Genomic DNA, 22,148 nt, shown 5'->3' on the forward strand with positions numbered 1-22,148 from the left:
GTCCAATGATTTAGGGAGTATTTGCAGTTTTGCTAAATTAATGGATAAAAAATTAGAACGATGTCCATGTACCATGAAAAGAAGTTTATCATACATTAATACAAAGGTATAATGTGGTTTTAAATTTTAAAACGAATTAAAAGATTATAGGTTTCATATATAGAGCATTTACCGAAAACTCACTATTTTCGTAGGGGGTACACATAGATTTTGAGAAAATTCAAAAAATTTGACAATACTGTTTTAATGCATATTTGAATCATGTAATAACATATGATGAAGTTCAAAGAGGTTTGGAACCTTTGTTGTCTCCGTTTCTCTAGGGAATAGCAATTTTATAGTGGTTAGTCCAATGATTTAGGGAGTATTTGCAGTTTTGCTAAATTAATGGATAAAAATTAGAACGATGTCCATGTACCATGAAAAGAAGTTTATCATACATTAATACAAAGTATAATGTGGTTTTAAATTTTAAAACAATTTAAAGATTATAGGCTTCATATATAGAGCATTTACCGAAAACTCACTATTTTCGTAGGGGTTACACATAGATTTTGAGAAAAATTCAAAAAATTGAAAATACTGTTTTAATACATATTTGAATCATGTAATAAAATATGATGAAGTTCAAAGAGGTTTGGAACCTTTGTTGTCTCCGTTTCTCTAGGGAATAGCAATTTTATAGTGGTTAGTCCAATGATTTAGGGAGTATTTGCAGTTTTGCTAAATTAATGGATAAAAATTAGAACGATGTCCATGTACCATGAAAAGGAGTTTATCATAAATTAATATGTTTTTAAATTTTAAAACAAATTTAAAGATTATAGGCTTCATATATAGAGCATTTACCGAAAACTCACTATTTTCGTAGGGGGGTACACATAGATTTTGAAAAAATTCAAAAAATTGAAAATACTGTTTTAATACATATTTGAATCATGTAATAAATATGATGAAGTTCAAAGAGGTTTGGAACCTTTGTTGTCTCCGTTTCTCTAGGGAATAGCAATTTTATAGTGGTTAGTCCAATGATTTAGGGAGTATTTGCAGTTTTGCTAAATTAATGATAAAAATTAGAACGATGTCCATGTACCATGAAAAGAGTTTATCATAAATTAATACAAATGTATAATGTGGTTATAAATTTTAAAACGAATTAAAAGATTATAGGCTTCATATATAGAGCATTTACCGAAAACTCACTATTTTCGTAGGGGGTACACATAGATTTTGAAAAAATTCAAAAAATTGAAAATACTGTTTTAATACATATTTGAATCATGTAATAAAATATGATGAAGTTCAAAGAGGTTTGGAACCTTTGTTGTCTCCGTTTCTCTAGGGAATAGCAATTTTATAGTGGTTAGTCTAATGATTTAGGGAGTATTTGCAGTTTTGCTAAATTAATTGATAAAAATTAGAACGATGTCCATGTACCATGAAAGGAGTTTATCATAAATTAATACAAATGTATAATGTGGTTATAAATTTTAAAACGAATTAAAAGATTATAGGCTTCATATATAGAGCATTTACCGAAAACTCACTATTTTCGTAGGGGACACATAGATTTTGAGAAAAATTCAAAAAATTTGACAATACTGTTTTAATACATATTTGAATCATGTAATAACATATGATGAAGTTCAAAGAGGTTTGGAACCTTTGTTGTCTCCGTTTCTCTAGGGAATAGCAATTTTATAGTGGTTAGTCCAATGATTTAGGGAGTATTTGCAGTTTTGCTAAATTAATGGATAAAAAATTAGAACGATGTCCATGTACCATGAAAAGAAGTTTATCATACAATAATACAAAGGTATAATGTGGTTTAAATTTTAAAACAATTTAAAGATTATAGGCTTCATATATAGAGCATTTACCGAAAACTCACTATTTTCGTAGGGGTTAACACATAGATTTTGAAAAAATTCAAAAAAATTGAAAATACTGTTTTAATACATATTTGAATCATGTAATAAAATATGATGAAGTTCAAAGAGGTTTGGAACCTTTGTTGTCTCCGTTTCTCTAGGGAATAGCAATTTTATAGTGGTTAGTCCAATGATTTAGGAGTATTTGCAGTTTTGCTAAATTAATGGATAAAAAATTAGAACGATGTCCATGTACCATGAAAAGAAGTTTATCATACATTAATACAAAGGTATAATGTGGTTTTAAATTTTAAAACAAATTTAAAGATTATAGGCTTCATATATAGAGCATTTACCGAAAACTCACTATTTTCGTAGGGGGACACATAGATTTTGAGAAAAATTCAAAAATTTGAAAATACTGTTTTAATACATATTTGAATCATGTAATAACATATGATGAAGTTCAAAGAGGTTTGGAACCTTTGTTGTCTCCGTTTCTCTAGGAATAGCAATTTTATAGTGGTTAGTCCAATGATTTAGGGAGTATTTGCAGTTTTGCTAAATTAATGGATAAAAAATTAGAACGATGTCCATGTACCATGAAAAGAAGTTTATCATACATTAATACAAAGTATAATGTGGTTTTAAATTTTAAAACAATTTAAAGATTATAGGCTTCATATATAGAGCATTTACCGAAAACTCACTATTTTCGTAGGGGGTACACATAGATTTTGAGAAAAATTCAAAAATTTGAAAACTGTTTTAATACATATTTGAATCATGTAATAAAATATGATGAAGTTCAAAGAGGTTTGGAACCTTTGTTGTCTCTGTTTCTCTAGGGAATAGCAATTTTATAGTGGTTAGTCCAATGATTTAGGGAGTATTTGCAGTTTTGCTAAATTAATGGATAAAAATTAGAACGATGTCCATGTACCATGAAAAGAAAAAAGGTATAATGTGGTTTTAAATTTTAAAACGAATTAAAAGATTATAGGCTTCATATATAGAGCATTTACCGAAAACTCACTATTTTCGTAGGGGGGTACACATAGATTTTGAGAAAAATTCAAAAAATTTGACAATACTGTTTTAATGCATAGTTGAATCATGTAATAAACATATGATGAAGTTCAAAGAGGTTTGGAACCTTTGTTGTCTCCGTTTCTCTAGGGAATAGCAATTTTATAGTGGTTAGTCCAATGATTTAGGGAGTATTTGCAGTTTTGCTAAATTAATTGATAAAAATTAGAACGATGTCCATGTACCATGAAAAGAAGTTTATCATAAATTAATACAAATGTATAATGTGGTTATAAATTTTAAAACGAATTAAAAGATTATAGGCTTCATATATAGAGCATTTACCGAAAACTCACTATTTTCGTAGGGGTACACATAGATTTTGAGAAAAATTCAAAAAAAATTGAAAATACTGTTTTAATACATATTTGAATCATGTAATAAAATATGATGAAGTTCAAAGAGGTTTGGAACCTTTGTTGTCTCCGTTTCTCTAGGGAATAAATTTTATAGTGGTTAGTCCAATGATTTAGGGAGTATTTGCAGTTTTGCTAAATTAATTGATAAAAAATTAGAACGATGTCCATGTACCATGAAAAGAGTTTATCATAAATTAATACAAAGTATAATGTGGTTATAAATTTTAAAAAAAATTTAAAGATTATAGGCTTCTTATATAGAGCACATAGATTTTGAGAAAAAAAATTAAAAAAATAAAAAATACTGTTTTAATACATAGTTGAATCATTAATAACATATGATGAAGTTCAAAGAGGTTTGAACCTTTTTTGTCTCCGTTTCTCTAAAAATAGCAATTTTATAGTGGTAGTCCACCAATTTAGGGAGTATTACGAAGTTTTGCTAATTAATGGATAAAAAATAAACGATGTCCATGTACCATGAAAAGAGTTTATCATACATTAATACAAATTTATAATGTGTTTAAAAATTTTAAAACAAATTAAAGATTATGGGCTTCATATATATAGCATTTACCGAAAACTCAATATTTTCTTAGGGTTAGCACATAGATTTTGAGAAAAAATCAAAAATATGAAATACTGTTTAATAATAGTTGAATCATTAATAACATATGATGATGTTCAAAGAGGTTTGAAACTTTTGTTGTCTCCTTTTTTTTGAAAAAATAAATTTTATAGTGGTTAGTCTAAATTTAGGGAGTATTATGAAGTTTTACTAAATTAATTGATAAAAAAATAAACGATGCCCATGTACCATGAAAGAGAGTTTATATACATTAATAAAATTGTATAATGTGTTTAGAATTTTAAAACAACACCAAAGATTATAGGCTTCATATATAGAGCATTTACCGAAAACTCAATATTTTTGTAGGGATTAATACATAGATTTTGAGAAAAAACAAAAAAATGAAAATACTGTTTTAATCATAGTTGCATCATTCACTAACATATGATATGATGAAGGCAAAGAGGTTTGAAACTTTTCTTATCTCCGTTTCTCTAGAAATAGCGATTTTATAGTGGTTAGTCCACCAATTTAGGGACTATTATGAAGTTTTGCTAAATTAATTGATAAAAAATTAAAATGATTTCCATGTACCATGAAAGAGAGTTTAATATACATTAATACAAATATAGAATGTGTCTAGAAATTTTAAAACAACACTAAAGATCATAGGCTTCATATATAGAGCATTTGCCGAAAAATCAATATTTTCGTATGGGGTTAACACATAGATTTTGAGAAAAATTCAAAAATATGAAAATACTGTTTTAATGTATAGTTGCATCCTTCACTAACATATGATGAAGTTAAAGAGATTTGGAACTTTTGGTGTCTCCATTTTCTAGAAAATAGCTATTTTATAGTTGTTAGTCTACCAATTTAGGGACTATTTGAAGTTTTACCAAATTAATTAACAAAAATATTAGACGATGTTCATGTACCATGAAAGAGAGTTTAATATACATTAATACAAATGTAGAATGTGTTTAGAAATTTTAAAACAACACTAAAAATCATAGGCTTCAGTATAAAGAGTATTTATCGAAAAATTTAATATTTTCGTAAGGGTTAGTTAACACATAGGTTTTGAGAAAAAAATTCTAAAATTCAAAATATTGTTTTAATGCATAGTTGCATCTTTCATTAATATATGATGAAGATCAAAGAGGTTTGGAACTTTTGTTGTCTCTTAGTCTAAGAACTCTCTATTAATAATGCTCTTAGTCTGTTTGACATATATCTCAAAGAGTCTTTGTTACCATGCATGTTAATCATATACACACCAAAATTATCATACATATATACAATCCCTATATATTAATTGACAAAAATTACACCTTTTTTTGTAACCACGTGTCATTAATAGGATGATTCTTAAAATCACTAGAGAAATATGTTGGGTCATCTAATTATATAATAAGCTCTTTTTATTAAACTAATAATAAATTCATTATTAATAATATTTTTTTATTATTTCCTTAAATAAAAATTACAGAATTGTCTAATATGACTAAAGTATATAAGGCAATTAATAATTTTGAATAATAAAGATTTGATAAAAATTATTTTATCTTCTATCATATTTGTTTAATTTTAAACTACTAAAATAAATTAAACAACAACATTAACATATAATAAAAAATTAGATTTGTCTATATATGTTATATTTTGAAATCTTAAAACGACTATAAATTATTAAAACTGTTAAAAGTCTCACATTCAAATTTTATGATCCATAGTTTAATTTTTTTGTTATGACAAAATACAAATGATTACAAAATAATATAAATAAAAAGTCTATTTTAATTAATCATTAAGATTAAAAGATATATATGTATATATATCGTTTTAAATTAAATATATACCATATAAAATACATAAATATTTTAATTTCGAAATTACTTATTATTTTTTTTTTATAAAACCTTTGAACAAATTAACATTGTCAACTTAATTTTAAAAAATTAATAAAAATTTTGTTACCAGTAATTTAAAGTTTTTGCCCTAAAAGATACAAATGATCTAAAAAACCATTAAGTAGAAAGCATTATTTAGCCGACATTAATATTAAAAATATATTATATATGTTAACATCATTTAAATTTAGTTATATATTCTATCAAATAAAAAATATTTTTTTGATTAAAAATATTGATTTATATGTTCGTACTAATTTTATTACATATGTAATAATTACTGATTTTTAATTATTTAATATATATTTATTTTTTCATAATATATAAAAATATATAATTTATATATATAATATTGACCCGGGCAAAACATACTATTTACATGACGAGACGAGGAAGACTGGAAGAGGATTAGGGCTGGGCAAATAAACCGAACCCGAAAACCCGAACCGAATCCGATCCGATAAAAATGAATCCGAACCGATCCGAACCCGACGTAAATACCGAATGGATCTTGTTTTGTGGTATTTTGGGTTATGGGTATAATCCGAAGCGAACCCGAATCTAAATGGATATCCGATAAAACCCAAAACATTCAAAACCTCGAAAATATCTTGTACCAATCATGATCTCAATTCCTAATATGTATCCAAAATACACTATGAAATATTGAACATCTAAAATACTTATCTATTACATGAAGGTTGGTGGTTCTATTACATGAAGGTTGGTGGTTCTATTACACGAAAGTTGATTGTTGAAGATGGCCGTTGAATCTTAAAGTATTTAGATTTTGTTTTCGTTAAACAATGTTTCTCATTTCATGAGAACGTGGTTTTCATTTTATGTTTTTATTTATTTGGTTTTCTTTTTATCAGTAAATATGTTTACTTTTCGTTTGATTTTGAATGATCACGGTTAATGTTTCTTATTTTTGAATCGATTTTACTTAAGTTTTGGTTACAAAATATGTACAAATCAGGTATTTTAAAACTGAAGAACCAATTTTACTCATGTTTTGGTTATAAAATAAGTAAAAATCAGGTACTTTTAAACCGAAAAAGCGATTGGGACCCAAACCCGAAAGTATATTGGATTGTACCGGTTCTTTGAAGATTAACTAACCCCGACCCGAACCCGATAGAACCCGAACCGGTCCCGAACCGAACTTTCATATAATCCGAATGAGGCTGATTTTGATAAACTCGAAAAACTGAAACCCGATTAGATAAAACCGAAACCCGTTTGAGACCCCGAATGCCCAGGCCTAAAAAGGATGGCGAAAAATGTTCAAATTTTCACCATCTAAATTTTTTTTTTGGTATGAAAAAGGTGTTTTCACCATCTAATTCCATTAACGTCGTACTATATTTTTGTTTGATTGGAGATGATTACGGACATCATATAGGTGTAGCACGTAGTTATTTAACGTGATTAGTGGGTTCGTCTTGTGTTCAAAAAAAAAAAAAAAAGATTAGTGGGTTCGTCTCATTAATGACAATGAAATACATTTCCAAATTCCAATATAAAAATTGGTAAAAAGAAAGTTTTAAAGTGTACTATATTGTGGAAGCACCGTAGCCTATTGGTTAAGGTTTAAAGGCTTCTACACCCAAGTCTGGGGTTCAAATCCCAGACTACGCAAATTTATTGCAGATTACAGGAAATCCAGGTTTCAAGTCCCGGAGAGAGCGGTTTATTAAACAATTATGCAGACTACAGAGGAAAAAGCTTGCAAGGGAATCTTCAACATGGTGCAAGTACATCTGGTCAGGCGTGGATCTTCATAGGACGGCTCAGGTGATGCAGTTAGGCGTAGGTCTTCATAAGACAGGTAGTATTGTCGGTTGTCGAATCGTCTATGTAATATTTCCTATATCATAATTGTAAGATCATAATAAATCAGCGTTAAAAAAAAAAAGTGTACTATATTTCTTACTGACTTGGTCAACAAAATATTCTGTGATTATCCGAATTAGTGAATGAATGATAAAAATAATTTACAGATTACTAAATCTCCGAATCATCCTAATACAAAAATAGAAATTAATTGAAAGTCTTTGTGTCTATAACATTGTGATGTGTTGCAAACCAGTTACAAAATAAAGAAAAAAGCTTTGAATTTGACACGTTTACAATTTACTAAGCCAGAACGTATGTGACACGTTTACGGTTTAATAAGCGAGAACGTGACAACTCTCAAGAGTCTAAGCTCTGCTTACTTAAATTGTTGATTTCGAAAGTAAAGTATAAGCGAATCTCGAGGAAGACGAAGAACAAGATTAGTAAGAAGCAGAAGCAGAAAGAAAGAAACAGCCAGAGATATACAATGAGAGGTTACAACGTGTTCCGTGCAGCGAGATCGGGAAAGACGATACTAGTAGCTCTCTTTCTTACGGTTGGATCATTTTACGCTGGCTCTCTCTTCGGCAACAACGAACCCATCTACGTCTCTCAATCTGGTCCGTCTTCTCTCTGTTCAAATCTCTCTCTGCATGCGGTTGGATTCTTGTGGAATCTTCTTGATTTATATCTTGTTTACGTTTCAAGAACTTAAAAAACACTCGATCTTGATTTTGCAGCTCTCTTCAAATTCCCAAACAAAATCAACCTCACTCACCGAGTCTCACCACTAGTCATACCCGAAACTGGGATGAATGTGTGTCCCTCAAAGTTCAACGAGTACCTCCCTTGTCACAACGTCAGTTACGTGCACCAGCTGAGCTTGAACGTCTCTAGAAGAGAAGAGCTCGAGAGACACTGCCCGCCGCTCGAGCAGCGTCTCTTCTGCTTGGTGCCTCCACCAAAAGATTACAAGATACCTTTGAGATGGCCAACCAGTAGAGACTACGTGTGGAGAAGCAATGTGAATCATACGCATCTCGCTCAAGTTAACGGTGGACAAAGCTGGGTGCAGGAGCATGGAGAGTTCTGGTGGTTCCCTGGTGGTGGTACTCATTTCAAACATGGTGCTTCAGAATACATACAAAGGTTTCACTTATATGCTTATGCTTTATTTTAGGGGCTATAGTATAGACATTTTTTAAATAATATTAATAATTTCTTTTCCATAATTTTAGAGGCAGACATTTTTTAAATAATTTAAATAATTTGTTTTTCAATCATTTTGGAGGCCTATATCTATGTAAAAAAACCTTCACTAATATGTTTCTTAGTCTTCATGTTTAATTGCATTGTACTGCTTTTTTTTTTATGTGTGACATTAGGTTGGGAGGTATGGTGACTAATGAAACAGGTGACTTGCGTTCAGCCGGGGTGGTACAAGTACTTGATGTTGGATGTGGAGTTGCAAGCTTTGCGGCTTATCTACTTCCTCTAGGTATACAGACAATGTCCTTTGCTCCTAATGATGCTAATGAGAATCAGATTCAGTTTGCATTGGAGAGAGGCGTCAGTGCAATGATCTCTGCTGTTGCCACCAAACAACTGCCATATCCTTCATCTTCTTTTGAGATGGTTCATTGTTCGAGATGTCGTGTTGATTGGCATGCAAACGGTAATGTTTGGAGTGATGGATTTGTCTTGTGTTGGTTTGGTTCGGTCATAGTAATGTTTTTAAACTTGATTCTGCAGGTGGCATCTTACTTAAAGAAGTTCATAGGCTTCTTAGACCTAATGGCTACTTTGTGTATACGTCGCCACCAGCTTATAGGAATGATAAAGAGTATCCTATGATTTGGGATAAGTTGGTTAGTCTAGCTAACTCAATGTGCTGGAAGCTTGTTTCCCGGAAGGTACAAACTGCAATATGGATTAAAGAAGAAAACGTGGAGTGCCTTAAGAAGAATGCAGAGCTAAAGGTTATAAGCTTATGTGATGTGGAAGATGCTTTGAAACCGTCCTGGCAAGTTCCTCTTAGAGATTGTGTGCAAATTAGTGGAGATACAGAGATGAGATCTTCTTCTTTAGCTGAACGTCTCTCCAAGTATCCAGAAACTCTGAGAAACAAAGGTACATTTCTTCTTCTCAGTTCATTTTAGAGGTGGGCATTATGTTCTGTCTTAGATTCTCTAACCACTTAACTAAGCAAAATTTTCATCAGGTATTAGTGAAGATGAATATACATCAGATACTGTCTTCTGGAGAGAACAAGTTAAACAGTATTGGCGGTTTATGAGTATTAATGAGACTGAAGTGCGGAATGTGATGGATATGAATGCATTCATTGGTGGATTTGCTTCAGCCATGGACTCGTATCCTGTTTGGGTGATGAACATAGTACCTGCTACCATGAATGAAACTTTGTCCGGTGTTTTTGAGAGGGGTTTAACTGGTGCTTTCCATGATTGGTAAGCATGTTCAGAAACCCTCTTGTTTGTTTTGTTTTCGGTCCATGCCAAGCATCAACATACCAAAAAATGTCTTAGGTGTGAGCCGTTCTCAACATATCCGCGGACGTATGATTTGCTGCATGCCAATCATGTAATCTCTCACTACCAAAGCCGTGGAGATGGTTGCTTGGTAGAGGATATCATGCTTGAGATGGACCGGATGATTCGCCCTCAGGTACTCTTGGCACTGATGGTGCCACTACTTTTGAATTAAAATCCTTTGGTCTCCTCTCATATAGTCTTTGTAATATACGTGACCTGAGTGAAGCGTTGGTTTTGGGGCTGGCAGGGATTCATCATTATAAGGGACGAGGAACAGGTAATCTCAAGAATCCGAGACTTGGCTCCTAAGTACCTCTGGGAAGTGGAAACTCATCAGCTGGAAAACAAATTCAAGAAGATAGAAACTGTTCTGTTTTGCAGAAAGAGATTCTGGGCAATCATCTGAACAGACCAGCCTCATAGCTCCAAATAGGTTTGGTACTCTCTTGGGTTTATAGCAATGAAAGAGGGTGAAGTGAAACTTACCAAGCAGGTTTTAGTTGTATATTGATTCTAGAATATCTCTGTACATGTACTTTCTATCTTCATAATTCATACTAGAGTTTACTTCTGAACTTATCAATCACAGTGTTTAGTTACATATGTGATATCTGATTTGGTACTCAATCAAAACCACATCGACACTGAGAAAAGCTTTCTTACTACACTGTATTATACTCTATACAAGAAACATAAAACATATAGGTTCTGGTATTACAAAAGAGAAAAAGTATTACTACGAGACCCATCTGTTCTCATAGTGGTTGAGTGAGAACGAAGAAGACTGAACCTCGGTTAAGTGAAAAGGATCCGGTTCGATTCCATAGTCCGTCAACGGTCTATGCTCAAGCACATTATCATGGTTGTTCACAAAGTCAGGAACTTCAACCTCCCCTTTCTTCATCTCCTCCCAAAGATACTGCAACCTGCTCACATACTTGATCTTCCAATACAACCTACAACGTTCGATGAAAGTTCAAAGGAAACATCAAAGTCTTATAAGTGGTGTTAAGATGATGAAAGCTTTACCCTCCAGTTAGAAGAAGGCGACCGAGAGTAGCAATGACAAGCCTTGAACGAAGACCAGGGTGTACAAAGTAAACAACTTGGAGTCTCTCTTTGATCTCCGAAGGAAGATCCTCGTAGATCCATCTTAAGATGGTAATCCCCGGCGAGTTCTCATCCTTTTGAACCGTGCTATGCATGTAAACCAAGCAGAAAGGTCCCTCTGGACACTCGTTGCTAATCTTCTGGAATATATACTTCTTCAGCCTCTCTGCACTCACCACACGAGCTGACAAAAAAAAAAAATCACTTAAAGACCTTTAAAAAATGAGTTATGTAATGAAACAGAATGTTAGTGAGGGATGATCTAACAAACTTGTAACTAACTTTTCTCATTGATTAATTCAATAACAGAGTAACAGAGTTCGTTTTTGTAAACTGTCTGTGATTGTTCCCGGTTTACTAAACCACACTAAACCAATACTAAACACGGTTATCTACTAGACCAGGCTAAAATAATCAAAGTTAGCATCTTTTTTTACCGGGAAAAAACTTTCCGACGACGCGGAAGATTCGGTTACCGGACTTATCGGAGCCTTGGAGGGTGAAGAAGTGGAGGAGATCGAGATCGGCGAAGTCTTCGTCGCCGAGGTATTGAGGACAGTCGTGCCAGTTCTCTTGCTCGTCGACTTCATCGGTTCTCGTTAAGAACGGTCGAGCGTCGACGCCTAGATCGGAAGCTAAGACTACCACCGAAAAGTCTTCTGCCATCGTCGGAAACTCTCTCCTCCGTCGTCTCACGGATCTTTTCTAACTCGAGTGTGTTTTGGTTAAGGATCAAAAGGCTTAATACTAACCTGCGGGAGAGTACATGATATTTTACGTGGAATGAACACGTGGCGTAATCTTAATGAATGTTAGGCTATGATCTAATTGATGTACACGTGGCAAGATCTTTGGCTCAAGATCAAGTGGTTATATTAGCCTGCGGGGGATTTTACGTGGATCTTAACACGTGGCGAAATCAAAATGAATCTAGACGGATTTTGAAAAACCGAAAGTACCCTTGACGATCTAAAACCTTTTTTTACACGACGGCGGTTAAAAACGCCATCGTTTGATCTTCCTTTTCTTCTCGGCAAATCTCTCAGGAGGAGGAAAAAGAAAGATGGCGACTTCGCGGTTACAGATGGAAGGAGATGACTCTGTACTTCTCCACGTAACTCACTCCAACCTCAAGAGCTTCGCTGCCGATGTTCGTTTCTCTCCGCAAGTGAGTATCTTTTTCAGACACACTGTTTCTTACACGTGTTGCTTGATGTCTCTAAAGTCAAGTTTTTTTTAATGTTGTCTGAAGATGAATGTGGAAGCTGTGAAGGAAAAGCTATGGAAAAAATGTGGGACATCTGTAAATGCTATGGCTTTAGAGCTTTATGATGAAAGTGGCTCCAAGGTTGCAGTCCTTAGTGATGATACGAGACCACTCGGTTTCTACTCCCCTTTTGATGGGTAACTTAAAGCCTCTCTGTTCACTGTAATGAAATGTGATGACTTATTGTTCTTTTTATGCTGCTTTTGAAAAGGTTTCGGTTACACATAGTTGATCTTGACCCTTCCTCGGTCACAACTGGAGGCTGGCTTGAAGATACTTCATTGGTTGAGAAGTATACTATCTCAGAAGAGGACTATGCTAAACGAACTGGTAAGTTTGTGACTTTGTTCATCAAGTGAATATTCCTCTGATGAAATTTATTGTGTTCCAGACAGTTATAGGAAATTCAAAGAAAAAAGAGTGGCTCAGAATCCTGCTGCTTCCGAGGTTAAGGTATGAAAAGAAGCTATAACTATTTGGGGGGGGGGGGTTAGATTAAGAAATTTAAGAAGACAAAAGTTCTTATATGATTCCTCCTTTCAACAGACGAAGGAGGAGGACTTCATGGAAGATCTCTGTGGAAATATCAAGGTGAGTCTGATCTCTCTTTCTTACTTTAAACTGAGAGAGGCAGGGATAATAATGAGCTGCTGGTTTGATATTTTGTGAGACCTGATCTCTCTGTGTATTACGTGCTTCTAATCAAAATATGAAGGTGGGAAATAGATGCCAAGTTGAGCCAGGGGAGAAAAGAGGAGTGGTCAAGTACGTTGGACGAGCAGAGTCGTTGGGTCCTGGCTATTGGGTTGGAATCCAGTATGATGAACCCCTTGGCAAACACGATGGCATGTATGTGAATTTGAAACTCCTTTTCAATTTAAAGTAGAAGTCTTTTCTTGTTCTGGAACTTTGACTCTACTTGCAGCTCATGTTTCTGTGGTAGTAAAAACCTCTTTGAGGTTCTTAGTCTTGCATAAGCTTGTGCTCAACATCATGATTTTGTTAGCAAACGTACAATATGCCTAAACTCGGTTGTCATGCTTCATATTGGCTGCAGGGTGAAAGGAACAAGGTTATTTGAATGCCCTCAGCTTCATGGTGGTGTGGTCCGGCCTGACAAAGTAAAGGTAATTATCTTTTTCTACAAGGTCTTAGCATCAGAGTGACATGACCTATTAGTCTATTACACTTGATAGAATTGAACTGGTTTAGTGTTTCTTAGACATGATGGTTTCTATGATATTGCTATTTGTTAGAAAGATATGCTGGACTAGATTCTCATCACGGTTAAGTAGTTAGTTGGCTGCGTAGATTAAAATTGTAAGCCACATATTCTGCTACTCATGAACTTTGTATTGGCTTGCAGGTTGGTGATTATCCAGAAAGGGACCCCTTCGAGGAAGATGAAATATAAGCTTTTCAAACCAGCGAAAGGAGTTTGAAAGATTTGCTTTTTGTACCTCTTGTTTCGGTTTTCAAAAGAGTTTGTGAAACACAATGCAACAACACTTTAAAAGTATTTTAACTTTGATGAAGAAGAATAATAAACTACTAAAAGATTCTTATATCCTCACAAGAAATCATGTTATGATGATTATACACACAATTATCCAAGAGGATGCAGTTGCAGTCCTTAGTCTCTATCTTTACCAAATTGTTGATCATCTTAGCAAGAGGAACAGTTCCTTTAGTCATGATCTCCAACCTCGAGGTATTAGAAGCATGCGAGAAGAGCGACAACCCGAAGAACACCAAGTCCGGGAGAAACAGCCTCGACGACAAGAAGCCATGCCAGTAACGCGGTTCCAGGTCAAAGAACGCATCAAAGAACCTCCTAGTAGCATCCAAATCAAGCTTCAGCAATATATCCATCCCAAAACAGAAGAACTCCCTCTGTCTCCGCCTTTCAATAGGCCACAAGTCTCTCCACACCTCAGCCGAGAGCTCATCTCCTTTAGTAGAACCAAGGTACCTCACTATAGCGTTTGCAACTATTGGAGCAGCTGCAAGAGTCCTAGCCACCATGTAACCAGTCGAAGGATGAACCATCCCCGCCGTACCGCCAATGCCAACAACTCTTTGAGGCAAGACAGGTAAAGGACCTCCCATAGGGATCACACAACGCTCGTCTTCCTCAATACGCTTCACATTGATCCCCAAATGTTTCAGCCTCGCAACCATCCTCTCTTGGATATCTTCCATCTTCAAACCCGGCCTAGCCACAAGAGACGTCTCCTCAAGAAAGATTCTGTTTGAAGAAAACGGCATCGCGTACAAGAACGTAGGGATCTTGCTGTTCCGTTCTTTAACCTCAGGGTACGCGTCAAGATGCTTATCTCTCCAGTCCATAAACACCATCTTATCCACATCAAACGGGTGGCCATCGACCTCAGCAACGATACCATAAGCTACTTGATACCAGGGTTATACGGCTTGTCGTACTGCACCAAGCATCTTGAAAAACCAGTAGCGTCCAGAACAACAGAAGCCTGAATCTTCACACCGTCACTGCAAACCACAGTGGAGTTAACCTCCTCGTGAACCACGTTGGTCACCTTAGCCTGATGGAACCTAACACCGTTGGTGATGCACTTCTGAAGCATCTTGGATTTGAGCTGTTTACGGTTGACTCTCCCGTAAGGCCGGGATAGGTCCTTCTCGGCGCCGTCGTTGATGTAGACGACGGCGCCGGACCAGGTGGTGTCTAGGCAGTCTAGCAAGTCCATGGCTTCGAACTCGTCAACCCAAACTCCATAGTTGTTAGGCCAAATGAGTTTGGGGGAAGGGTCGATGGAGCATACAGAGAGTCCAGCTTCTGAGACTTGTTGAGCCACGGCTAAACCAGCAGGGCCGCCGCCGACGATAGCTAGATCAACAGTTTTGTTCAGGGAAGTGTCGTATAAAGGAAGGTCGAAGTCGAGATTCTCCTTCTTGGTTTCAGGAACAAGATCCAAAAGAGCACTACTAGCACTAGTGATACTACTACCGATTCTGATTGCTCTTTTTTTAACACCAAGCTTGACCCTTGAAGGATTTGGACTTAATCTCTCGAACCCATGAAACTGAGGGATGAAAAACTCGAGCTTGTTGGGTGTTCTCAAGAGAGTATCCATCGAAACAGAGAAAAAATCTTAACTTTCAGATAATTGAAGATCACCTACATGAAACAAAGAGAAAAGATAAGATTTTGAGATCCCCTAGTTGTTGTAAAAGATGAAAAGAGATTTACTTACTCAGAAGCAGTAAGCTTCATGGAGATTGGAGATTGGAGATTGGAGATTGAGACTATTATCTTCCTACACAGAGAGAGAGATGAGAGAGTTTGTGTCTCTGTGTGTTTGTGGTTTGAGTCATCTGGTGGGGTCCGCCCGTTATGGCTAAAATTAAATTTTATTTCGTAAATACAGATTTTTAACCTTTTATGCATTTTATTACTCGATCTAAAAGATATGTTTTAAAATTTTTACACATATTATAAAAACTAAATATAAATTTTAATTTATTAATTTTTGTTAATTTTATTTGTTTTCCACTAAGTTTAACCATTCATATTTAAAATTTTAGTTTAACGATATATCAATCTTGTGTATATAATTTTTTTAAAAAGTAATTTAGTAAATAATAAATAATTATAAATAATTAATTTATCATTTTAATATTTATAGAAAATTTATTATTTTTAGTCCGTTAAAAATTGGAAAGAGTATTATGATATTATCTATAAAGGGCTTTCGGTTACTGACTTTTGGTTTGCGTTTGTCACTAGCTTACCACAACCTTAACTTGAAGCATTATCTCTCGTCTGTTGAATGTGATGAGTCCATACCTCATTACCACTAACCTTCATTTTATAACTTAAAACGCACACCAACCATTGTAGTGTTGGTATTAGTCGACATTCCGCGACACACTATCTTTAATGCGATAATGACATGAGCACAATCTATAGGTGAACTTCAAAAAACTAATACATTTAGCTTCCACCAAATTTCAAGTACTATTAAACAATTGTAACAAGTAACAAGTAACAAGTAACAAGTAACAAAACTAAAACACACACAAGAAAAACACACACTGAGAATTACATACGATCTTCTCAACACTTATTACTACTACCAAACTTCAAAGCTAAAGAAATAATGTGAAATGAAAATAAATCCCTTTTTATACACCCCCACCTGATAGTCCTTGCAAGCCAAAAACAAAATATCAAACGCCTGAATATCTTTTTGTACACAAACGTTTCCTATGTTATAAGTGATGAAAGCAAAACCTGCATAGCTTTTCACAGAACAAAGGATGATGATGTCAGATCTCTGTACATTCAAAAACACAATCTGATATATTAGAGGTAAATGATTGTTCTTACCTGTTACCTAACTACTCGCTCCCGAGGTTATCGTAACTGAAACCTTCAGATATGGTGTCCAATCTCTTGTTGTCTCCTGCAATAAACACATCATTAGAGAAAAAGAAAAAAAATATAAAATAGATGCTTTAATCTTCATTCTTTTTTTAACAGTGTCTCAAAGTTCTCACCTTGATACTCTCCCCTGTCACAGGACTCCAGGAAGTTTTCAGCATCTGGCGCAAGGAATGGTGATTTATCATAGCTCTCCAGAATCTCTGCAATCAACACAAAAAGCTTATGGTTACAAACAATGAAGCATAATAAATAACTACTTGGTTCTATATATGCATATAATTAGAGACAAAAGGAGTATATTAGATAGAGATGGACCTGAGCTCTGCGAAAAATCAGCAGTCAAATCAGAAAGGCTGAAGTTCCTAGGAATTGATCCTAAGAACCCAAAAGTAGAAGCTTCCGCATCAAGTAGCGTATCACCAATGGGCTGGTTGTTGTTGGACTCGTTACTGAAAGATGGAATCGAGGTTTCTCTAACTGTGGAGTGTCCTTCCAAGGCATTGTTCCGTTCACCACCATACATGAACGAAGCAGGATAGGCAGTCTCGGACTTGATCATCCCTCCTCCTCCTCCATTCATGCCTTGCATCATAGGCGGCATGTTTGTGGTCTGTTGTGATGAGATCATATTCGGAGAAGCGTCAGCTCTCCTAGCGTGGGTTGATACGTTCACAGAAGGGGACACGTTTGTGTTAAGCGTTGAAGAGCCGTTGAGGTATGCGTTAGACAAACTCGAGGGCATGGGATGATGTGCATTAGGCTTCAATGATTGATGATCAGTGTGTTCAGAGACATATCCCAACTGTTTCTGATTCACTGTTAACAGAGAATCGACGTCAGTTGCATTAGATTAGCTATCTAAAAAAAATACACATGAATGAATATCCAAAAACTTACTTGATTGGATGTGAGAACCATTTGTATTCTGGACGGAGGTAAGTGCACTTGGATGCATCTGCTGCATATGGCGAACCTGCTGCTCGAGTAGCTTGTTGAATTCCATGATCTGGTGTTTCACCATGAGCCTCAGATAGTACGCGTTGAAAAATTCACGGTTCTCTTCAAGCTTCTGCCACACTGTAAAACCAGAGAGGGAAAAACATGGTATAACTGAAATCATCCTCATCCTTATTACTAATGAGCATTAAATTACATTTATCTCATGATTTAGTACCATTAATGAGCAAGGATGAAACAATCAGATGCAAATATGATTTGAAACAAGATGATAACAGCTGTGGTTACCTAGCTCTGTGAACCCAGGCTCGATTTTAGCCTGCTCCAGTAAAGTTTCCACAACTTCTTTCTGGTTCATGTAAAGTTGAAGACATCGTTCTATAAGGTTTTGAACCTGAAATGGTATATGATGATAAAAAAGTTTATTGCTCAAGTTTGGACAGAACAGTTAGAAGAGGAGGAGAAATAAGATTCAATTTTTAATTTTTTCCATAGATTCACAACGGCATTCATCATCAAGTATGATGCTTTTGATGTTAGATGGTGTTAAATATTTCTAGTTAAACATATTCCTTCAATACATTATAATGAATTCTACAATCTCATAAAAATTTCTTTCCAAATTATTGAAGAGGGCAGCAAAGAAGAGAAAAAGGCATTTTCTCAAGAGCTGGCAGAAACAAGAACTAAAATTGCTATGGAAAAAAACATAAACCTTCTGGAAATGCAATCTATATGACATTCTCTAGGACAACATGAACCTCAATATGTATCAAGAGAAGGAAAGTAATGCAACTCCAAAAGTTGAGATTGTGGTTCATTATGCAAACAATTACCAGTTGTATGTCTTGACGCGAGACCCTTCTCACTGTTCCACTTGACATCTCTGGAATTTTCTTTTTGCAAAACAAAGCTTGTTCCTGTTGGATAGAAGCAGTATTAGACATTGTACTTAGAGATTGTACATAGGAAAATAAGTTAAAACGGCAGAACGCCGCCAAAACTAGAACAATTAGTAGAGAATATATATCTTGAACTAATCTCAATGATTAGAGATAAGGTTCTATTTACACATGGCCAAAGGCAGCTTTTCTATACAATCTAACTTAGACAAAAACCTTCTTAAACCCAGAAAAAAACATCTAACAGTTCTATTGCCAAACAGACAGAGTCTATGTAATAACAAAGACATAAACTGCAACCGCTCAAGCTGATTTCCCTAGAAATAACATCAAAAATCAAAACTTTTTATCGATCAAAAACAAAAGTACAAAGTGAAACTAAAAGAAAACTCAAATCCTCTGTTTTCCCCTAACCAATCCCAATACTTTCAACCGATCCTGTCTTCAAATACAACCGGATCAAATCAAATTACATGAACCAATAAAAAAAAACAAATTCAACTTTATGAAAAAAAGTCACAAGCTTTAACAATATATCATTACCTCCAATCCAAGATCAATCGTTGAGGGAGGAGAGAGAGAAGAGAGAGAGAGAAAAGGAGAAGAAGAGGAACCTAACCTCACTTTGATCGTCGTGGATATCAATCGAGATTCTTTACTACTTTTTTCTCCATTTCCTTTTTTTCATTTTACTTATTTTATTATTAAAACATTCAAGCTTTGGAGCTTCAGAAAGCTGCCACGTGTACAATTTGTTACTATGGTGGATCCCATCCCATATTCCCATACATAAACATGTTATCTCATCTTCTTGTTTGATGGTCAGTTTTTTTTCATTGTCTGAATGATAAAAACATTAACATGACTATGAAAGAAAGACAAGAAGTTGATTTAGTCATATACACAAAACATCAAGACAGAGAGATAATAGTTGATCTAGTCATGCTTCTTCATCCCAAACTTTCCACTAGGGATTCGACTGAGAAAACCAGAATCAATCTTCTTGTAGTGACTATGAAACTTCATCAACAGAGAATCCACAAAACCATCCACTTCGTCTTCATATCTCTCATACACTACAGGCATTGTGTGAGCTCCCACAAACCCTTCACACAAAAAAAAAGCATCATCCCTTTATAAAACTCAATCTTTTTAAAAGAGTCACTAGTAAAGAACTAAACTACTCACCAATGTACAGAACAGTTAGGAAGTTGCAACAGCTCCCTATTATTGCGGTTATCCATAGTCCAAACACAGCCTGAAAATGATATTAGTGAAGATTAATTAAACTCTATCAACATTATCTAAGGACTAATACACTATTCAATCACATCACTGCAGTTAATGTTCTAAAAATCGAAATCCGTCTAGACGCCCGCCTAATCAATAATCCGATAAAAAGAGTCTAGCGATTTTTTGAACATTTTTCGAATGATTCTCTTCTTTGTTATATAACAATGAAATGTGAAAATGTCTGTCTACTCACCATGAGGAACTGTTTCAAGTTCCCTCTACAAGACAAGTCCTGAAGAAAAACAAAACCGCGGTTAACCTCTGTGCCAATGGTCACACCCACATCAGCAAAGAAGTCTTTTGGGAGAACAAGGCGAGGCACTCTAGACTGTGATCTGTTTTTTTTTTAAAGACTTTTGCTTATTAGATTGTAATCACAAAGGAACCCTCAATGATACAATAACTGGTTTAAGAACTTACCGGTTAAGGAACCCTGAGGCATTGCACCAAACGAATTGGGCGATCATACCAAGCAATAGACCGTAACAAACGAGAGACAGGAAGTGCAAGTTGATCCACTCGAAAAGCACCCAAATTGCAGTAGCTCCCATCAGAAAACTCGCGGAGATCTTCTTGTTCCTCCACAACAACACATCAGCAGCTGAATGAATAATCAACTCAATTAGAAACAAACAACAACAACAACACACACAAACCAATCACTTATAATTTGAATTTCTTACATCTGCCACCGCCTAAGACGTGGTGAATTGGCTTCTCCCGACCAAACAAACGGTTGAAACGAGAAGCGACGGTATCGTGTTTGTTCTTCTGAACTGCGTCCGTGAAGTTATCCACCAAGTCGCCGATGGCTTCCTCTACTATGTTCTTCTCAGGCATGATTCTGAAACACGATCAAAATAAACAAACTCAAAGCAGAGATGGAAACTGTTATAAAGATTGAGTCTTTCGGTAAGTTCTAAACCCAAAACCGTTAAAGTATCCAACTTTTTACTAGTTTGTTGACGATCATTACAATGATATGTAACTTTAGATCTTAATATTTGATGAGAAAGGCAAGCACACACGAAACCCAGAAGTTGAAGAGCAGAAAGAGGTAAAGATGATGATGACAAAGAATAAACCTTTAGGAATTGAAAAAGACGAATCCGGTTCTGTGTTTTTCAGACAAAAAGTTTTGTCTTTTTTTTTTGGGTAGATTCTGAAAGATGGATGATGAATCACAAAGAAAGATAAAGGGTGGAAGTTAAAAGCAAGCGATGTGATTGGGCAAAGTTTGGAGTCTTGTAATGGTCTTCCCTCGTGATATTGCTCTGACCCGACAACTATTTAAAAAGTGCTTTACAGTGTAATAAGAAAAACATTGCTCACGAAGCAACTATTAACACACACATCATCAATGAACACACAAAACTCATATCAACACAAGTAATCACAATCAAGGAAGAATATATGTTACCTTCTCATCTTTCTTCTAATCCTTAGTTTCAACTTCTTCCCATCCATGTGAGATTATGATTTTGAGTAGTCTTTATAAGGGATAATCAAAGAGATTCTGGTTCTTAAATATGAGAGGATTTGATTAGTGGAGCCTTTCCTTGCATGAAGTTAAGTGATTATTTATCAAAAAAAACAAAAGTTATGTGTGACTAGGAAGTGTACAAAATTATACAGTAATTTGAAATTCTAATTAGATTACCGAGAGTTTCATTTCGAATTACTTCGTTTATGTAATAAGTTGGCGAGTAATTAATTTTAAAAGAAACTTTTAGATTTTTTAATTTATTTTAGATATTTTTGTAACCGTTTTAAGACTATATAAGAAGCTAGATTTGACCCATCATTTGAAAGGTGGATTGAGTATATTTAGTTTACATTTTTTTTTAAATTTAATTTTTAAATTTATATTTTTTAATTATATTTGTGTTCTTTTTTATATAATAAGATTTATCATAAATGATTAATAACTTTTTTAATAATATATTAAAATAGTTAGATAACACATATCAAAAGGTCATGTTCATTTTTTAATAGA

The 22,148-nt window shown here is 34.6% G+C and overlaps 5 protein-coding genes and 1 pseudogene across 12 annotated transcripts; 2 read left to right on the forward strand and 4 right to left on the reverse strand.

Moving 5' to 3' along the window:
- Positions 1–8,028: 8,028 nt before the first annotated feature.
- LOC125594329 (probable methyltransferase PMT6) lies at positions 8,029–10,815 on the forward strand. Its single transcript, XM_048770591.1, has 7 exons — positions 8,029–8,265; positions 8,386–8,794; positions 9,031–9,320; positions 9,398–9,775; positions 9,867–10,113; positions 10,192–10,330; positions 10,445–10,815. Exons 1-7 carry the CDS (start codon positions 8,133–8,135, stop codon positions 10,601–10,603), a joined length of 1,755 nt encoding a protein of 584 aa, XP_048626548.1. The 5' UTR covers positions 8,029–8,132; the 3' UTR covers positions 10,604–10,815.
- A 22-nt stretch (positions 10,816–10,837) lies between these two features.
- Positions 10,838–12,034, reverse strand: LOC125594332 (ganglioside-induced differentiation-associated protein 2-like). Of its 2 annotated transcripts, none has more exons than XM_048770594.1 (3): positions 11,784–12,034; positions 11,227–11,491; positions 10,838–11,153 (listed from the first exon to the last, which is right to left on the reverse strand). In XM_048770594.1, the coding sequence occupies exons 1-3, from the start codon at positions 11,971–11,973 to the stop codon at positions 10,934–10,936; spliced, it is 675 nt and encodes a 224-aa protein (XP_048626551.1). In that variant the 5' UTR covers positions 11,974–12,034; the 3' UTR covers positions 10,838–10,933. The 2 variants fall into 2 exon arrangements, with proteins under 2 accessions (XP_048626551.1, XP_048626550.1); XM_048770593.1 differs by having other exon boundaries at positions 11,745–12,027.
- Positions 12,035–12,275: 241 nt separating this feature from the next.
- Positions 12,276–14,143, forward strand: LOC125594331 (tubulin-folding cofactor B-like). Its single transcript, XM_048770592.1, has 8 exons — positions 12,276–12,475; positions 12,560–12,711; positions 12,786–12,904; positions 12,966–13,027; positions 13,121–13,165; positions 13,290–13,423; positions 13,632–13,701; positions 13,941–14,143. The coding sequence occupies exons 1-8, from the start codon at positions 12,371–12,373 to the stop codon at positions 13,986–13,988; spliced, it is 735 nt and encodes a 244-aa protein (XP_048626549.1). The 5' UTR covers positions 12,276–12,370; the 3' UTR covers positions 13,989–14,143.
- Positions 14,008–15,957, reverse strand: LOC125594330 (annotated as a pseudogene).
- A 567-nt stretch (positions 15,958–16,524) lies between these two features.
- On the reverse strand, positions 16,525–19,543 carry LOC125575625. 5 transcript variants are annotated; one of them, XM_048770597.1, is made up of 8 exons: positions 19,479–19,543; positions 18,794–18,877; positions 18,246–18,351; positions 17,898–18,077; positions 17,316–17,816; positions 17,114–17,200; positions 16,944–17,019; positions 16,525–16,855 (listed from the first exon to the last, which is right to left on the reverse strand). In XM_048770597.1, exons 2-7 carry the CDS (start codon positions 18,839–18,841, stop codon positions 16,955–16,957), a joined length of 987 nt encoding a protein of 328 aa, XP_048626554.1. In that variant the 5' UTR covers positions 18,842–18,877; positions 19,479–19,543; the 3' UTR covers positions 16,525–16,855; positions 16,944–16,954. The 5 variants fall into 5 exon arrangements, with proteins under 5 accessions (XP_048626554.1, XP_048626555.1, XP_048626556.1 ...); XM_048770598.1 differs by having other exon boundaries at positions 16,525–16,847; positions 19,403–19,527; XM_048770599.1 differs by having other exon boundaries at positions 19,403–19,480.
- Positions 19,544–19,704: 161 nt separating this feature from the next.
- On the reverse strand, positions 19,705–21,634 carry LOC125574992 (reticulon-like protein B8). Of its 3 annotated transcripts, none has more exons than XM_048770600.1 (6): positions 21,573–21,634; positions 20,836–20,996; positions 20,573–20,753; positions 20,346–20,487; positions 20,048–20,117; positions 19,705–19,965 (listed from the first exon to the last, which is right to left on the reverse strand). In XM_048770600.1, exons 1-6 carry the CDS (start codon positions 21,617–21,619, stop codon positions 19,796–19,798), a joined length of 771 nt encoding a protein of 256 aa, XP_048626557.1. In that variant the 5' UTR covers positions 21,620–21,634; the 3' UTR covers positions 19,705–19,795. The 3 variants fall into 3 exon arrangements, with proteins under 3 accessions (XP_048626557.1, XP_048626558.1, XP_048626560.1); XM_048770601.1 differs by lacking the exon at positions 21,573–21,634 and adding an exon at positions 21,238–21,371; XM_048770603.1 differs by lacking the exon at positions 21,573–21,634 and adding an exon at positions 21,129–21,147.
- Positions 21,635–22,148: the final 514 nt, after the last annotated feature.

The sequence above is a fragment of the Brassica napus genome, assembly GCF_020379485.1.
Source record: "Brassica napus cultivar Da-Ae chromosome A5 unlocalized genomic scaffold, Da-Ae chrA05_Random_9, whole genome shotgun sequence".
In the NCBI taxonomy this organism is placed as follows: Eukaryota; Viridiplantae; Streptophyta; class Magnoliopsida; order Brassicales; family Brassicaceae; genus Brassica; species Brassica napus.

Bases quoted from the DNA above. Each gene is read 5' to 3' on its own strand.
- LOC125594331 (XM_048770592.1), top strand. From the start codon at position 12,371: ATGGCGACTTCGCGGTTACAGATGGAAGGAGATGACTCTGTACTTCTC. The intron at 12,476-12,559 runs GTGAGTATCTTT...TGTTGTCTGAAG, and splicing joins ATGTTCGTTTCTCTCCGCAA to ATGAATGTGGAAGCTGTGAA. The intron at 12,712-12,785 runs GTAACTTAAAGC...GCTTTTGAAAAG, and splicing joins TTCTACTCCCCTTTTGATGG to GTTTCGGTTACACATAGTTG.
- LOC125575625 (XM_048770596.1), bottom strand. From the start codon at position 18,904: ATGTCTAATACTGCTTCTATCCAACAGGAACAAGCTTTGTTTTGCAAA. The intron at 18,078-18,245 runs GTAACCACAGCT...CTGGTTTTACAG, and splicing joins GCCTGGGTTCACAGAGCTAG to TGTGGCAGAAGCTTGAAGAG. The intron at 17,020-17,113 runs GTGAGAACTTTG...TGTTTATTGCAG, and splicing joins TGACAGGGGAGAGTATCAAG to GAGACAACAAGAGATTGGAC.
- LOC125594332 (XM_048770593.1), bottom strand. From the start codon at position 11,973: ATGGCAGAAGACTTTTCGGTGGTAGTCTTAGCTTCCGATCTAGGCGTC. The intron at 11,492-11,744 runs GTAAAAAAAGAT...TTTTTTTGTCAG, and splicing joins CGTCGGAAAGTTTTTTCCCG to CTCGTGTGGTGAGTGCAGAG. The intron at 11,154-11,226 runs GTAAAGCTTTCA...CGAACGTTGTAG, and splicing joins CGCCTTCTTCTAACTGGAGG to GTTGTATTGGAAGATCAAGT.
- LOC125574992 (XM_048770600.1), bottom strand. From the start codon at position 21,619: ATGGATGGGAAGAAGTTGAAACTAAGGATTAGAAGAAAGATGAGAAG. The intron at 20,754-20,835 runs GTAAGAAATTCA...TTATTCATTCAG, and splicing joins CGTCTTAGGCGGTGGCAGAT to CTGCTGATGTGTTGTTGTGG. The intron at 20,488-20,572 runs GTAAGTTCTTAA...AAAAAAAAACAG, and splicing joins GCCTCAGGGTTCCTTAACCG to ATCACAGTCTAGAGTGCCTC.
- LOC125594329 (XM_048770591.1), top strand. From the start codon at position 8,133: ATGAGAGGTTACAACGTGTTCCGTGCAGCGAGATCGGGAAAGACGATA. The intron at 8,266-8,385 runs GTCCGTCTTCTC...TTGATTTTGCAG, and splicing joins CATCTACGTCTCTCAATCTG to CTCTCTTCAAATTCCCAAAC. The intron at 8,795-9,030 runs GTTTCACTTATA...GTGTGACATTAG, and splicing joins GCTTCAGAATACATACAAAG to GTTGGGAGGTATGGTGACTA.